Consider the following 18,754-nt stretch of genomic DNA (forward strand, 5'->3'; position numbering starts at 1 on the left):
CCATTTGCACTAAGCCTGAAAGCTAGTTCAGGAGGTTTCAGTGTCAGGAATCACTGCTTATATAGAATTATTTTTTAAGTTGTTCCATACTGTATGGCTAGAGAGCTATCTTCCTGGTAATTTTCAATGTCTGCAAGCCCTTTCCATTATTTTTCTTTTGTAAACAATTACAAAGAAATCCTGGTTTGACCCATGTAAACAGAGGCCCTTTTCTTGAATACTGTTGGTAACTAAGGCACATTATAGCTACCTAATCAGTTAAATCTTGCATCATATAAAAGAAGTGACCTTTACTTTACAACTTCCCCTTCTGTATTATTATGTTTTTCATTGTTCATACTTGAATTTGGAGCTGCTAGCTGAGACAGGTTAGCAATTTTCAACTGAGAAACATGTTTATGATTACCAGTCTTTCCTTTCTCCTGCATTGTCCTAAATTATACATGTAGGCAAAACATTTTAGTTTTGTTGGGAAGGGGTTAAAACTACAGACAATTTTTTTTATGTCTGTGTACCATTAGGGAGATTTCTCTTCACATCTTGTACAAAGATGCAATTTCTTCAAAATACAGAAAAATCTCCCCTTGGACATTTGTCAAAAAGACAGGTGTCCCCACTGGAAAATGTACTCTCCATTCCTTGTTCTGATGACAACTGTAAACTTTTGATTTCTCCATATTTTCTTTTTAGGTTTCAATTATTCAGGATACATAGAGAGTGTAAATATCTGACAGTGATCTATCCCTTCCACACACCATGAAAAAAAAAATTGGCCACACTCATTTTAAAGTAAATCTGACATTAGATAAATATAGAGGCTGACATTAGCAATCTCCTTCCAAAATTATGGTTGCCTGTCCATCATGCTCACCCTCTGTCTTCCTTACTTCCTTATATAATAATATTGGAATGTGTATGCATATCAAGAGTTCTAACTCTACTCTCACTACACATTTTGTTTACTTGTTCCAATTCAATGCCCCACTGCCAAATCTATGTCAAGAATCCAAGATGGATTGACCTCTATAAACTATTCTAGTCTGATCTGGCCATATGGATTTTTGACCTCTACTTGCGTAAGATATTTAAATGCATAACATTGTAAAACATAGATATTGTTAACTTTAAAGCTGCAGTTGTCAGGTAGAAATAGTTAATACTTGTCTACAAAAGTTTTATTTTAGGCACAAGATGTGTAATAATCCTCATGAAACACAACTCATTTCATCCACTCATTTCCTTCTGCATTGTGCAACTCTCTTCGCTCCACCTCAAGTCACATGAGTGGCAAGGCTGGCCATAATTTGTAATGTTCAGTTTATCACTGATAACTACAGGGTCAGTCCAACAGAAGTGATATTTTAGTGGATTAATCCACTATCCTTGGCTTTAATATTTATTTATTATTTATTTTTATACTGGATAAAGCAACAGTAAAAGCTAAAATGTTGTGGGTAGAAACCCAGAACAGAAAGGTGGAAAAGAACAAAGTTGGATACCTATGTGATCTGGATAATATTTTGGCAACTGAGCAGCAGAAGTTGTCCACTTCTGGCACTTCCTCACAAAGTCATACTGAAAAGGATCTACAGTGTGACCAGAAAATAAGTAAAAATGCATATCAGTTTATGTTGCAAGGTTTGTTTATGTACATGGCTTTCCACTATAACTAAAACTTCCCTTAAAAATGTATATTTTACAGTCGTTTCCAGTCTTTTATATTTTACATATCTAATTTAAATTGGAACAGGTTGATTGAGAGTTAACCTTTTTTGGGTTATTTTTGTTTTTAAGCTGAAAGATCAAGTATAACTTGCCCATGTACCTATCACAAATAAATACAATATTTTTAGGCAGTCATATAGCAGTTAGCTTTAAAATGTTCAAAGTGTATACAAATATAAAATACAGCAAATTATGTTTTTGTTATTTCTTATAATTAGGTACTAATAGTCTTATTTTTTCCAGCCTTGTCTCACTAATAAGAGGACAAGTTATGACCACAGATGGAACACCATTGGTTGGCGTCAATGTATCTTTTGTGAAATATCCAAAATATGGCTATACAATAACACGTCAAGATGGCACGTAAGTATCTTCCACTTTCATAGCTTTTGGAATGTTGTGACTTTGAGAGTTTTTTTGCCCATTATCGATGTAACTAAACAGTTAAAGGTTTATTATCTAACATGCATCCCACATCTCAAATATTTTAGAGCTCACTACAATTTTACTTCCATTGAAACCACTGAAAACTAGTAGTTTTTTTATTTATTGAGGGAACAAAAAAAGGTTCAGGCCAATGACCAAAACATTCAAAATCTAAAATCTCTTATTTTATGGTTAAGAAAATATGTTTACTAGACTGTGTTTTAAAGAATCTAGTAAGTTATGTGGACAGTACTGGGTTGGCAATCCTTACAGCACCGACATCCCAAGTTAAGAAACAGGATAGGAGATGCAGGATTTTATAGGTGCATAGACATAATATCAAAGCAAATAAATTCTTAAAAACAGTATTTATTTAATCAAACATAATTTGTGAAACCATAGTCAAACAAAGATAAGATCAAAATTAGGCATTCTACAATATATACTTATTTTTTACATACTCATTAACATATGTGCAAAAAAAAAAAAGCTGCACAGATAAAAGTAGGCATCAGTTCCGAAATGTGGCTCCCTACCTCACAGATTGTAGTGGGGTAGTAAAGCTGTAAACAGGTTCCAAAAGAAAGAAGTCTGTCCATGCACCACCAGGCCGGGGGATCCACCCACAACCAGATCTCCCACAGAGAGGGACAAATGCCCTCTAATGATATAATATAAACACGAATCAGTGTAGTATAATGAAAACAACCCTTGTTTCTGAAAAATAAATAATATATTATATGTATTATATATGATATATCCCTAATAGCTAAATTGCTTATCTTAGTAATATTGCACACACTAGTAACTTACTTATTCAGATTCAGCTGATAATGTACTAAACATTTACTAGATGGCAATCCAATTGCACTGAAACAACATGTATGGTATAGGAAGCAGTTATAAGAGCAAGTTCACAACCAGGACGAAATAAACTTCAGACTGAAGTGCATCTTGTTTCTAATTCATTAATTATGGAGAAAAAAAGGCTAAAAGGTTATTGTTCTAAAAAGTGAGTATTTACCTAATATACTTTGCATCGCCAAAAACACCCATAGATCCCCCAATCTCTGCTCAATCACTCACTGAAATGGTGATCCTTAGCCACTCCAGCTCTTTTTGAGAAAGGAGGGGCACACTGTCATCCAAGCATAGAACTTTGTCAAGCCAAAACAAAGGAGAGTAAAAATGAATGTTTAAATAAAGCTGCCTAAACAGCCTCATAATGTATATTACAGACCTGTTGTCACTGGTGTGTCAAAAAATAGGCTCCCTGGAACTGCAGCATCATGGCTGTTTGCATGTGGGCCCTTACATGTCCCTCTCCATGTCGTATTGCATCATGACGGGATGCAGACGTGAGGTGGAGGACCACATCCATCTCCACAGCAGAATTGTGACATGGCTCCACCCTTGGTAGGCACGGTCTAGTGGAAAACCACCCGCCCACCAGACCGAAGTTATTGGCTGAGCTGGATGGAAGGAGGTGCTTAAATCGGGTAAACAAACCCCAATCATGACGGATGAGAACTTGGAAAAAGGTTGAGAGCTCTGCTCCCAGCACGCACCAAGCCCCCTAAATGGTGGGGCATAAAGGAAGCTGCTCTGGGGCACACACCAACCATCAGCGGCCCCACAGACTCCATAGATGATTGACAAGGGGGAAAGGAGAATGAAAGACATATTGAACCAACTGTTTTAAATGAGTGTGGTAAACAAAACCTTGCCTACTCAATTGGTGCAGCCATATTAGTCAAATCATATACAATGCGGTAAAACATAAACATTACAGTGCTAAATGAGAAGAAATTTCCTGTACAGATATAGTAAGTGGAACATGATACATAACATCATACCATAAAGTTAAATGCACATACAAGTACAAACAGTATGTTTATCACACAAACTTACATACTAATGGTAGGGATAATTCACTCATGATGAGAATAGTGCACCTTCATAGATAGAGAAACTAGAAGTGCAAGACGACGGCCAACTGGGGATAAGGAGCCTAAAAGCCCTGCTTACAAGAAGGATTTGAAGCTAATCCCTTCATTTATTCTAGAGAATCTAGTAGCCTGTAGGGAGTATATCCATTTAGTCTCTAACTGTAGTCATTTTCTATCTTTACCCCCCCCCCCCCCCAGCTCAGGTGCAGGAATATGTTCTAATGGATAGAAGCCAATTGATTTCAGGTCAAAGTTGCGGTAGAGGCCAACATGCTCACTTATGGGGGTCTCCACCTTTTCCTAGAGATCAGGGATACATGGTCCCTGTTTCTCTTGAAAATCGCACGCTTACACTTGCCAATGTCAAAGGGCTTACACTTATTTTTCATGATATAGACTACATCCACTGTCTTGCAGGTGGTACTATGCCTGGGTACCCATTCCATATTATTTGGAAGGTTAATGTCACTACCATTATTAATAAGGCAACAATAATTCCAATATTGTGTTTTAAAGAAAATAGTATTACAGATGTAGCAATGGAAACATGCATTTTTTCTCTCTCTAGTTTCAATTTGATTGGATTTTCCACAAGGAAAATGTATCCCTTATACAGTATATGGAAAGTTTTGTTTTATGTTTGGGCCATCCATTTTCTGTAACCAGTTGGAATGTTTGTTTGAAGACCAACTAAGCTTATGTTTTAAATCAGCTAAATAAATTATTTGTGTAGCAAAACAAAAGTGGTCTTTTTATAAGAAGGCAACTACAGCCAGAATAAAATATACTGTTTCCCACCAGCATGCTGCAGAGAAGGACTGCTACCCTCTGTGTGAGATTAGCAGTATCTCTGTAGCAGTCCAATAGGTAAAGTAAATTTATATCAAGCAGTTTATAGTAAATGAGGTAGATGGATTAAAATGTAGTCATATTTTTTTTTGTGCACAATTAATAATGTGTAAATATAATAATTTACTAACAATTTGTTTATTCTCTGTATACATTGCTCTAAAACAGGTATGTCATACTCGGAGGGAACAGTGGGCCAAATTGAGAGGATTTAATTAAAAAAAAAAAAAAAAATGATGGCCCTTAATAACTAAGACTCTGTCACCAGACCAGCCATTTCAACAACAATCTTTCCTTAAGTTAATATGTGCATTTAACATATTTATTCTTGTTATTTACCTGTTAAAGCCTCCCACCCCTTAGGTAAACATCCTAAAGCCCTAAGACTGCAGCATCCACCATCTTAGAGTAGACCCAAAGCTGTCACTCAAATGACACTCAGTATTCTCCAATCTTCCTCCCTTGGCATCTACATAGAATGGTGTGTAGGGAGGGAGGCGAGGGGAAGGACAAAGACGCTGGGCCTACACAGACAGTAACTACACATACATAAAATGAGGAGTGAAGCTGTACTAGAAAATGAACTTGAACCTGAAGTAGTTCAATCTGCTAGCAGGTTCAGTGGTACATACAAAGTAGATTGAAGAAAATAAATTCTGCAAGTAAGCATTTTAAATAACTAAAGTGGTATTAAACCAAAAAGAATATTATATTGTGTTATACCTATTCTCAGATGTGGTGTCTGCATTCGTTTTTTTTTTTGTAAGCTTTATTTCTTTTATTTTCACTTGGTAATCCAGCCAGTAAGGGTCCATTCACACTAGCGGGACCAAGTCGCCTGACAAGTCGCCGTGGGTCGCCTGCCATAGATTAGCACAGGACCCGTTCTAATAGGAGCGACACAAGTCGCTCCAACTTAGAAAAAGGGTCCTGTACTACTTTGGGGCGACCTGGAGGCGACTTGCATTGACTTCAATGATATGAAGTCCGTGAAAGTCACGCAGAGGTCGCGGTGCACGCTGTGCACCGTGACTTCACAGGTCGCCCCAGCAAGTTGTGTCGCGCCAGTGTGAATGGGCGCTAAGTCTGTTGTTGTTGCAGATGTAACAGTTAGAGTTTTGTTACAAACTATTTACCACTAACAGGGGTATTTACAAAAATCCTGTCCAAATTGTGCTTCTGTGCTACTTCCACCCCAGTACAGGAGGTGGGTTACTTTGCAGATTTCCAGGGGAAAACAGAGGGGGAAAAAAAACTAAAAAAGAAAACTAATGCAGCTGCCACATTGAAGAATTGGTAAGATGCACTGTATCAAATTAACCCAGTCAGAGAAGGGTTCAGCTACTGCCAATCTTCCTGTTTACTGTATTACATATTTGGTTTTGGGTTCAATACCATTTAAATCTTTGTTTGCTTTAAGTGCAATTTTTTGACAGGGTCTCCTTAATATTATAGTAAAAATTGCAATTTACCATATTTATTCTCAGAGGGGCCATACAAATTTACTGAAGTCTTTAGCTGCATTAATTTTTATCCTTTTATCCTTAAAACACTGAGGGCTGCAAAGAAGGAGCAAGAGGGCTGTATGTGGCCCTAAAACCTGTATATTGAGTTGATCCTCCCTTTGCAGTTATAACAGCTACAACTCTTCTGGGAAGGCTGTCCACAAGATTTTGAAGTGTGTCTATGGGAATGGTTGACCATTCTTCTAGAAGAGCATTTGTAAGGTAAGGCACTGATGTTGGATGAGAAGGCCTGGCTCGCATTCTCCTCTCTAATTCATCCCAACGATGTTCTAGCGGGTAGAAGTCAGGACTCTTTGCAAGCCAGTCAAGTTCCTCCACCCCAAACTCACTCATCCATATCTTTATGGATCTTGCTTTGTGCACTGGTGCACAGTCATGTTGGAATAGGAAGGGGCCATCCCCAAACTGTTCCCACAAAGTTGGGAGCATGAAAATGTCCAAAATGTCTTGGTATGATGACGTTCCTTTCACCGGAACTAAGGGACCAAGTCCAACCCCTGAAAAACAACCCCACACCATAATCCCCCCTCTACCAAATGATTTGGACCAGTGCACAAAGCCAGGTCCATAAAGACATGGATGAGCGAGTTTGGGGTTGAAGAACTTGATTGACCTGCACCTCAATCCAATAGAACATCTTTGGAATGAATTAGAGCGGAGACTGCGAGCCAGGCTCTTGTCCACATCAATGCCTGACCTCACAAATGCGCTTCTGGAAGGATGGTCAAACATTCCCATAGACACACTCCTAAACCTTGTGGACAGCCTTACCAGAAGAGTTGAAGGTGTTATAGCTGCAAAGGGTGGGAAAACTCAATATTGAACCCTACAGACTAAGACTGGAATGCCATTAGAGTTCATGTCCATATAAAGGCAGGCATACCAATACTTTTGGCAATGTATTGTATGTATATATATTAAAAAATTATTATATATATATATATATATATATATATATATATATATATATTCAATGATTTAGGTGTTGGACTGGGGCAGAACTATGCTTTAAAGGGACCCTTTCAGCACAGAAATACAAAAGCTGTGCCACTACCAGCTTGTTTGAAAATTGTCAGCTTTGTGACATCATAGACAAAATGAAAAAATGGAGCACTATGAAGATAAATGTATGATTAATTGGTAGTCATACTGTGACATACCTAGTACGTCATTTAAAATTCCCGGGTCTGGGGCGGGCATGTGCATTGCCGGCAGCCCACTCCCGCTGTGATTATACACAGCAGAAGCTGATCGGCAGGTAGAGTGGACTCGATGTCCACCGGCATCTGCCGATACTTTGGTACAAAAGGAGAAAGGCGAGCTGCCTATGTAAACATGGCAGATCGCCATTCTATCAGTACAGAAGGCATGGATCCTGTGTCTCTGCAAAGTAGGGGCACCAATCCATGCCTTCTCCTAGTACAAGCACCTCCCCCACAGTAATAAAACACCAGCTAGGCACACAGTTAACTGTTTTATTGCCCCTGATGTTAACCCTTTCCCAGGTCATTAGTACAGTGGCAGTACATATTTTTTTTAAAACTGATCACTATTGGATGTGTTTTTTATAGCAGAAAGTAAAAAACATATTTTTTTTTTTCAAAATTGTCCACCTTTTTTTGTTTATAGCGCAAAAAAAAAAACGCAGAGGTGATCAAATGCCATGAAAAAAAAGTTCTATTTGTGGGAACAAAAGGAAATGAATTTTATTTGGGTACAGCATTGCACAACCATGCAATTGTCAGTTACACAGTGCCTGTATTGCACAAAATGGCCTAGTCATGAAGGGGGGGGGGGGGCAATCTTCCAGAGAGCAAGTGGTTGAGTTACAGGCAGAAAACAAGTATTCAGATAAAAAGGGATTTCTGACCTCTTTCTGATTCCAGTCTGCATGCTTGTTTCAGGTCAGCGTCTCGGTGTTTAATCATACTACTAAAGCCAGAAGCAGCCAGACAAATATAATTTTCAGAAGAACAACAATGGCAGATTTTGTATTTCTCTCTGTACAGGTTTTAAATTTAAATACATTTTGATATGTAAAAAAGAATTAAAATAAATTTAGAAAAGGGTTCTACTAATGACAGTCTTCTTGTTTATTCCCATAACAATACTAATATACTGTATATGAAAAAGGGAATACTAAATTAAAACGACCAAAATTACTGTGGTTTATTTTGTGATGTTCTGTTGTTTTTAGAAATTATATAGAAAGACATTTGGCATAGGATAATGATTACTTTGCTTGACTATTCAACTGTGAATACATTCATGAGTAATCACTGAAAGGGAACCAACATTAAAATTATAACTTTTGTTCTTCTCCTTTGGATAATGGCAGATATGTAGAGTATGTATAAAAGGGTTAAAATGGAAGGCTGGGTATGAAAAAGAATTGAACCTATTTTATTATTTGTGGAAAGGCACTATGTGAATATTTGCAGGCGTGTTCATGACAACAATACTGTCATGTTTAACATGTAACTTGTTTAATCTGGTGGTATTTACTCCTTCTACTCTGTTTACCTTTTCAGTGTAGGAACTGCTAATTACATACATAACACTTAACATACCAAAAAACATGTTTCTGCACTAGCAAATAGCCATAAAAAACAATAGGCCTGATTTACTAAAGGTAAATAAATAAATAAATAATTAAATAAGAGGAACAATATGATAGATTTCTACAGTATGCTTGTATTTCAAACTAGGTGTGTAAATGTACATGCATGGGGAGGGGGGGTGTTATTTACTGAAGGCAAATCCACTTGGTTGTGTAGACACTGTAGATCTGATGATAGGGACATGCAAGGAAAATAAAAAACAGCATTTTTGCTTGCACGTGATTGGATGATAGAAATCAGCAGAGCTTCCCCTCATTTCAGATCTTCCCCTAAGATCTACAGTGACTGCACTTCCAAAGTCACTGTAGTGGATTTGCCTTTAGGCTACGTTCACATGTGGGCGTAGCGGATCGTGGGCAGAATCACCGCAATTCTGCCCGCGATCCAGAAATCATTGCAAATCGCGGGAGGCCTGTGCGATGCCCATGATTTGCAATGGCACCCCAAACGCTGTGTGATGTTGCCGCGATTTCCGCCTGCCGAATCGCGGTAACATCGCAAACAGAATCGCATGACGCCCAAAAAAGGTACAAGAGCTTCTTTTGTGCGTCATGCGTCCCGCGATTCTGTTTGCGATGTTACCGCAATTCGGCAGGCTGAAATCACGGCAACATCGCACAGCGTTTGGGGTGCCATTGCAAATCACGGGCATCGCACAGGCGTCCCGCGTTTTGCAATGATTTCTGGATCGCAGGCAGAATCGCGGTGATTCTGCCCGCGTTCCACTACGCTCACATGTGAAAGTAGCCTTAGTAAATCAACCCCCTAGTGTGTGTGGTTCCTATATTTATCTAGTAACTCAACCACTGCTGTTCCCTGCAAACAGTCTTGGAAAAAAAAAACACATTTTATTTTTATTTTAGGGTAAGACCTGCCTAATTTTAGGAATATGGGGCTGTTGTTTTGAAGTATTTTTATGAACTCTGATTTGACATTTTATTTAAATGTTCTTATAATAAACTTTATTATTACAGTGTGGCAGTGCAAAAAACAAGTTTAAGTGCTATAACATAATACTGCTTTACCACTGGCTCTTTAGTAAGAAGTTGAAGGCTTTAGGCTTCATAGGAGTCAACTTTTCTATACCTTTTAGATCTGTTGTGTCTTCCACTTCTACCACTTAATTCAGGTCTATTATTGCAAAAAAAAAAAAAATAAAAACCCACAAGAAAAATTTAGAAAGGTTGAAAATAATGAGATTATGTGTAGCTCAGATGTACTGCTGCTGTATTTAAGCCAAACAATGTAAGGTTGATGTAACTTTTGGATATTTATCTACAAATGTAAAGAATGTGATGGCAGAATACTGTGTCACTGTCCATGATGACAATCATTCTATTCTCCATCATCCCATACAGCTTTGTAGGTGTAAACTCTTATACGGCTTTTAGATATGTAGTGGCTTCTACTTCTACCACTCAATTCAGGCCTGGTACGGTTAGAAAAAAAAAACTGTCACAGCCAAAGCTACCTAAAAACAGTTAAAATTAATCAGATTGGTGTATTTCTTTCTGAATTGAAGCTAAGTAATACCTTTTCTCAGTAATGGAACAGTAAAACAATCAATTACACATGCAAATTATGTGAAAGCAGAATATGTTGTCACCAATGTTGCCCTTAAGAATTATACTTTTCTGTTACACTGCATACAGCCTAAGATCATCTCCCAAGCATGCATTAGAAGGGAGTAAAAAAAAAAAAAGATAAACTGTATACTCAAAAAATAAATAAATTTTGCTTGCACGTGATCGGATGAATACAATTAAGTATTTACCTTACTTTATAATCACAGTTAACATAGGCTTCACCTAGTGAAATGTCTTATAAAAGACTCAATGAAAAGAACATACACACATAACATAAGGTACATAAGGTCATATCACTCATTTTATAACATACTGGATTGGGCAACAATTTCATGTCTGTGGATATAGCCAAATGACCTTGATTATGTGTCTAATAATACTGTATATTAAAGGGAGCTTGTAAGGACATGAATATGAGCCTTGTTATTGCTCACTTTTATTGAAAAGTGCAAGTTTTTCATCATTATCTTGGCGTCACTACATAGTATGTTTGTAACCTGGAATAGGTATGAAGCCAGTGATGTCTTGACCTCTAGTCATTTATGCATATTTCAGATCATTATTAGGTAATGAAGTCAGGATAAGGATAACAACCTGGGTGCATGCAGTTTTAAAAGCAAGTCAGCAACAACGTCTGTCATGCATTTATAAAATACAATTATACCATTGCAAATGGTGAGTCAAGTACAACATCTATTAACTAGCAAAAATGGGCCCATTTGAGCACAGTAGGGATTAAGGATATAATGTGAATTGTCTTTGTAACATCAACTGTGAAGGAAACACCACTATTAAGTCAGATAATCACAGACCATTTATACAAGAGAGAGGAGCGCTGCATGTTCTTCTAACATGTGACTACTATTAAGCTCATTAGGAATGTAAGGAAGAATTAGGGGGTTAGAAAAGCAGTTTTATTAGGTTTTAATAGCGTTAATAAAAAAGTTACATATTGGAAGAACATGCATCGCCTCTACAGACATCTTCTGAATTGCTGTGAGCCCCTAATTATATATGTTTTCCAAACCATACCTTGTTCTTTTAGATGACTACCAGTTTATATATATATATATATATATATATATATATATATATATATATACACATATATACACACACTATATCTATCTATATTTATAGATAGATATACACTATACATATGAATATATATATATTTAAATATAATGTATATATATATATTAGTAAATACTGTGACAAAGTGGTAAATCATAAATATATATATAGATCATATATGTATAGATCTAATGTGTATATATATATATATCTATATATATATCTATATCTATCTATCTATCCATATATATATATATATATATATATATATATATATATATATATATATTTGTGTGTACTGTTCATATATATATATATATATATATATATAAATTATATCTATACATATATGATCTATTTATGATTTACCACTTTGTCAAAGTATTTACTAATTGTCATTTTTACCCTTAAAAAGTAACATTTAAAAAGGAGACAATATTGGTTCCCCTTAAAATTTTTACGAGACCCTCATCCAGGAATGCTGCCTGAGTGACCAGGAAACGGAAGAGAGTAAATCTCCCTTACTGAACCATACTATGTCACATATCTTCATCATTTGAATGGTGCCTTGAATTTTCATCAAGTGACATAGTTTACCTTTTTGGGGGGGAAGATGGTTATTTGTTTAGGGCTATGTTTTTTTTTAATTGTAACTTTTTGGGGTCGTGAGTAATAAGGGGTATTAATGTACACATTCCACTGGGGGGAAGATATCTGACGGTCCGCTTATTATAAAGAGGGATTTCAGATTCTTATACACCTCCCCCACAATCCCCTAAATCCTCTTGGATTCAGGTCTCAACATGGGGACAAAGTTCCTTTCAAGGAGGGTGGCTTTACTGGGGCACCCTCCCAATGTTGAAGACATGGGGCCTGGTCTGGTTCAGGGAAGATGTACTTTAATTTGGGGCAACCCAGGCTTCATGCCAGGATAAGGGCCTGATATGAATTTTAGGGGAAACATCCCAAATTTTTTAGGGAAAACCCCACACTATTTTTTTAAAGTCTCTTAAAAAAAGTTGAGGGAGGGTTCCCATAAAATTAATACCAGATCTTTATCCAGGCATGTAACATGGGTAGATGCATGGGGTTATCCAAATAAATAAGTTTGACCATAACCATCTAAGAATGAAATTCCTCCAAGTTTTGGAGATTTCATCTAACTTTGTGTGGTCTAACTTACTGTGGTACACGGGCAGTAAAAAATAAACTGACTGGGGTTTTAAAGTGTAACTTAAGGCTAAATATTTATTTAATTTTGGATAGACATATAACCCCCATCAGTTTGCAGAGATTTCTCTTCACTTACTGTCCTACAGCCAAAACAGGAAGCATGAGAAAATAATTTTAAAGTGAGGGAATCATCATTATGTCACTATGGTCATCAGAACTAGTGTGCACATTAGAAGATTCCCCCTCACATTATTGTTCTGATGTCAACCCAAAATTTGGAAAATTGATAAAGTAAAAACTGACGGTCTTCTGTTCTCTGTGTATTTTATCCAAAACTATACCTACACTGTGTTTTGTATGATTTAATAACTTTATTACAACGCAGAAATAGACATTGATATTTTTACAGCTTTGCATCACTACTCTGCCAGTGTAAGCATATCATCGCTGCTTTGCAGTTTTGGATTGTACAAGATATTGCACATACTATATAAACAGTCGTGTCCTGTAATCTGGGAGAGAGACTACATTTAGAGTGCTTTAATAACATGTTCAAGCATCAATAAAATATGAACAGGAACTGCAACTAACATGTACAGATTATAGAGAGTATTATACATGTAACAATTATAAATAGTAACATCTATGGGCTAAAGATATACACATCACATATTCCCCTCACAATACAAAAGAATATTAAAAAAAATACATCAATGTAAAGCCCTGGTGTCCAACACATGGCCCGCAGGCATCACCCAGCACTGAATGAAAGAATGTGTACTGTGGGTGGAGTTATCTCTGCCCACAGTACAAGCAAAATCCAGGTCTAGGGAGAGAGAGTGGCACAGCAGTATGTAATGGTTAAGTGATGGGGATTAACTTTACTGTCAGTACACAATACAGGGTAAGGAGGGCAGTTAACTTTCACTGTAGGTCCACAATACAGAAGGAGGAAGGGGTTAGCTTTTACTGCCAGTCCACAATAGGTGGGGAGGAGGGGGGGGGGGTTAACTTTCACTACTAGTAAACAATACATGGGAAGGATGGAGGTGGGTTATCTTTTACAGTGAATCACCAAGAAGGGGGAGGGGGGGTAAATATCACTGCAACTGGCCACCAATGCAGAGGGAATTAAATTGCACTGCCACTGACCAACAATTTGGGGGGATTAATTGTACTGACACCAAGGTAATTGTTATTGCACTCATCACCACCAATGCTGGGGGTTACTGAACTCCAACTTCAGTGTGAATTAGGATACACTTCAGGAAATGCAGTAGGTGTAAATTTTTGGGCGCTAAGGTATAAAAATGCTCTGCTATTGTGTGGCCTTCTGAGGGGCCCTGTTTGAGGTTCTCTAAAATTTTCCGGTTGACCACCACTGATGTAATGAATTATATCTCAAAACAATACCATGCATTTTAACTGCATAACTTCACATAATTGCCTGTTCACACAGGAGGTCTTCCAATTCACTGAGTATGTCTGGGCAGTTTGAGTGATCTGATCTCTAGTTTGGTTGTAGGTAGGAAAAGGAAAAATTTGTGAAATTAAACTTCCAAATCCCTGCCTAATAGGCATAGGATGACTGGCATTTCATATGCATTCATCAGAGGTGTAATGTGTAAAGTATGGAGTAGGTGTAAGGTCCTTGTTGCTGCTCTAAGTTATTTGGAAAATATGGATTGTCAAGGTATCCAAAAGTCTTGTTTCTTAATAGTTTCTTAACTAATGATCCTGGTTAAATATGTACTTCTTTCACTCATCAGTGTATTCCTTACTTTTGTCTTAGCAACTAATGATTCCAGAGACACTGGACTTTGTGGGAGTTGTATGCCTACAACATGTAGTTTAGGGTGCATTAATCTACAATGTAGTAGTTTAGCAGGTGATGCATGTATAGATGCATGCCTATTAATTTGTATGAATTCTGTGGTAAAAACATGCCAAGATTTTACTGTAAGATATGCAGTCTGATGACCATGCATTTTTTCTGAATGTCTCAACCATTCAATCTTCTTGGGAGGAATAAACTAAGGTTTTAGAGATTATAGAAAATATTATATATGGATATATATATATATATATATATATATATATATATATATATATATATATATATATATATATATATATATATATATATGTATATATATATATATATATATATATATATATTTTTTTTTTTTTTAATGTATGTCATTTATTTGTCTTTCTAGGTTTGATCTAATAGCCAATGGTGGAGCATCCTTGACACTTCACTTTGAGAGAGCTCCTTTCATGAACCAAGAAAGGACGGTTTGGCTTCCATGGAACAGCTTTTATGCTATGGATACTCTGGCAATGAAGACAGAGGAAAATACCATCCCTAGCTGTGATTTAAGTGGTTTTGTGAGGCCTGATCCAGTTATAATCTCTTCTCCCTTCTCCACCTTTTTCAGCTCTTCCCCAAGACGGAATCCTATTGTTCCAGAAACACAGGTATTCAGCATGAAACAATCCTTTATGTACACACATAAAAGCATTAAAAAAAAAAAGTAATACTCAATGAAAATGCACATCCGCATACTTAACAAACAAATTACCATTTCAGAGTAGATATTTTTATGGTTTCAAAGGGATCACAAGACTGTGTTCCTGTTTATTTCACTTGAAATGCAGAGGTTCATCTACAGGTTTGCAATACAATGTAGTCTCCATAGAACTGTATTTTCCAAAGGTACGTTACATCTTAAATTGCTAAGGGTTAGTACAAAAAGTCATACACAGATAATAAGAACAACATTGTATTCTTTTGTAATTCAGGTTTATCATTTATACATTACAAACTGAACTCCAGAATCTCACAACTTTGTAATACTTTTTTGAAAAATATATTTCCTGGAGGAATAATTTGAGTGCTGTGATTTTTATTGTGTGAAAATAAGGTTATAGCAAGGTTAGTCTTAGTTGCCAAAATTAGAAGTACACCAGAAAGTGTTTTAGTTCTTATACAGAAAATAAACAATATGAACCATACTTTTAAATAAGTTATTTATTATGCATAACAAATTTGTTAACTTTAACTAAGTACTAGCTCTTCATGTATGGGTTAGTTTAGGTTAAATAACTTCTTGTTCATGCACATTTGCTACTAAATGGTCATTTAATTTTCTGCCTCTTTGTAAAGTCCTCTGTGAGGTCCTGAACATCTCCTTTCCCCCCATGTCTGTTTGTTTGGAACAAGCAGTGTACATTACATATGTTGCCAATAACAGTGAAAATAGTACCGCTCAAATGCCCCCCAAAACTTGTATCAGTTGGATCAGCATGTAGATAGACTAGTGAAAGACAGACAGGATCAGCTTGTCAGGTTCCAGTAGACTTCAACAAAATGGCCTGCACACAGACACTGACCCCCTGTTGCATGAGTGTACATGAAATGGGTAGAAGATAACTTCAACTCTTGTTCTCCAATTGTAGAGAACTTCTCAGACATGTTTTGCTCTTTTCAGGCCTCTACAATTAGACCCTGAAAAGAGCAAAACACGTCTGAGGAGTTCTCTACAGGTGAATAAAAGGAGCTGAAGCCATCTTGTACCCATTCAATTCACACTCATGCAGCAGGGAGTCAGTGTCTGTGTGCAGACGGTCACCATTTTGTTGAAGCAGTGTACGTAAGTTGTAGTCGTGTGTACTGCTCTATGCACACTACAAATCTCATAGTCAATTTCCCTAGTCCATCTTGGAGGCGAGTAAGAGAAGGGGTGGCTATGTTCCTACATACATTTGGACAGTAGGATCATGAGAAACAAACACAACCACCCTCTAACAGCAAGTTAGATCACAGTAGTACAAAAAAAAAGAAGGAATTTGTAGATGTAGAGGTGGTTGGGTGGTTAGTAGGTATCTTTGTTTTTAACTACTTGCCTTCTGTGCACTTAAACACCCTTCCCATCCAGACCAATTTTTAGCTTTCAGCGCTCGCACACTTTGAATGACAATTGCGCGGTCATGCTACACTGTACCCATATAAGATTTTTATCATTTTTTTCACACAAATAGAGCTTTCTTTTGGTGGCATTTAATCATCTCTGGGTTTTTTATTTTTTATAAAAAAAAAAGAAAAAATACAGAAAATTTTGAAAAAAAAAAAGTTTTTCTTATTTTCTGCGAGTAAATTTTGAAAATAAGTAAATTTTTCTCCTTCACTGATGTGCGCTGATGAGGCGGCACTGATGGGCACTGATAGGCTGCACTGATGGGCACTGATGAGGTGGCACTTATGGGCACTGCTGAGGTGGCACTTATGGGCACTGATGAGGTGGCACTGATGAGGAGGTACTAATATGCCGCACTGATGAGCACTGATAGGCGGCACTGATGAGCACTGATAGGCGGCACTGCTGGCACTGAGAGGTGGCACTGACTGGCACTGAGAGGTGGCACTGATGGCAGCACTGATGGGCACTGGCGGGCGGCACTGATGGGCACTGGCGGGCGGCACTGATGGGCACTGGCGGGCTGCACTGATGGGCACTGGCGGGTGGCACTGATGGGCACTGGCGGGTGGCACTGATGAGCACTGATGGGCGGCACTGATGAGCACTGATGGGCAGCACCATCATTGCCCACACTCAGTGCCCATAGTGCTGCCAGTCAGTGCTCATCAGTGCCTAGATGAGCAGGCACTGATGGGCACTGATTGGCAGCACTATGGGCACTGATTGTGTGCACTGATGGGGGGCACTGATGGTGGGCACTGTGGGCATTGAAGGTGTGTTTGGTGTACCTCTAGTAATCAGGGCACTGGTGATCGGTGCCCTGATTACTTTTTTCTGTGTCCCCGGCGCTGTGCAGCTCTCCCTCCTTCCTCACACGCAGGCTCTGTGTGAGGAAGGAGCGCTGGCGATGAGAGATGATTTCATATGTTTACATATTGGTGGTATACATTGGTGGTGATCACGTGGTGAATGGCCGCTGTGATTGGCCATTCACCACGATCTGTGATCGGCTGTGTCCAAGGGACACGGCCGACACAGATTCCCCCGATGCGCGCTCGCGGGAGCGCGCGGGGGGCGTGTCACTGGGAGGCCGTTTAAAAACGGCCTCCCGAAAATTTGAGTCCGCGCTGCAGCCATATATAGGCTGTAGCGCGGATGGCAGGAGGCTAATGCAGTGTCACTTAAATTAAAGGTTTGGTGTTTAGTTAGAAAGTACAAAGTTTCTCACATGCGTAACTCCTGCATATTTATAAGCTATACATAGGATTTTAATATTTGCTTGGGAGTTTGTCTCTACTATGGCAGTCAGGGGACAGTGGGTACAGTGGTCTGGTAGGCCTAAAATGTCAGATACACTGGAAAAAAAAAATTATAGGAACGCTGAAACCAAAGGACAACAGTGTGTGGACCTGCACAATGATGATATGAAAATGTCTATAACAGGATGTGTGAATTACCTATTAAAGTAGTGCCCACATTCCTTCTGGATCCTTTCTTGCCAAAAGCATAGTTTGGGCACAATATATTCCAGATCAATGAGTACCCCATGACCATCGGTCAGACTCACACAAACACACACACACACACACTAACACACTGTGTCATAAAAAAAGGCAGTGGAGCAGAACTGCTTGTTGTCTGGCACCCTTTGAGGGACTGGGCCATCTAAAAGGGAAACTGGGATTAGTCACTGCTGATGAGTAAAGAAATGTGTAAGCAACAGTTTATTTTTTTGTTGTTGTTTTTTTTTTTTTTCTTTTTTAATAAAGAAGTAAATTAAGGGGGCTATTTATAAGGGAAAGCTGATTTTGCTTTCCCTGCCTAATACAGATTGATTGGAGG

General features: G+C 37.9%; 1 protein-coding gene across 1 annotated transcript in view; it reads left to right on the forward strand.

The window, feature by feature from the left end:
• Positions 1-18,754, forward strand: part of LOC309552099 (teneurin-2-like) — a 1,659,581-nt gene that overhangs the window by 1,492,381 nt on the left and 148,446 nt on the right. Inside the window, exons 16-17 of the mRNA XM_082252878.1 lie at positions 1,969-2,088; positions 15,149-15,410. Coding sequence (XP_082109004.1) covers positions 1,969-2,088; positions 15,149-15,410 — 382 coding nt within the window. The remainder of the gene's footprint in view (positions 1-1,968; positions 2,089-15,148; positions 15,411-18,754) is intronic.

The sequence above is a fragment of the Pelophylax lessonae genome (genome assembly GCF_965119305.1).
Source record: "Pelophylax lessonae genome assembly, chromosome: 4".
Classification (NCBI taxonomy): Eukaryota; Metazoa; Chordata; class Amphibia; order Anura; family Ranidae; genus Pelophylax; species Pelophylax lessonae.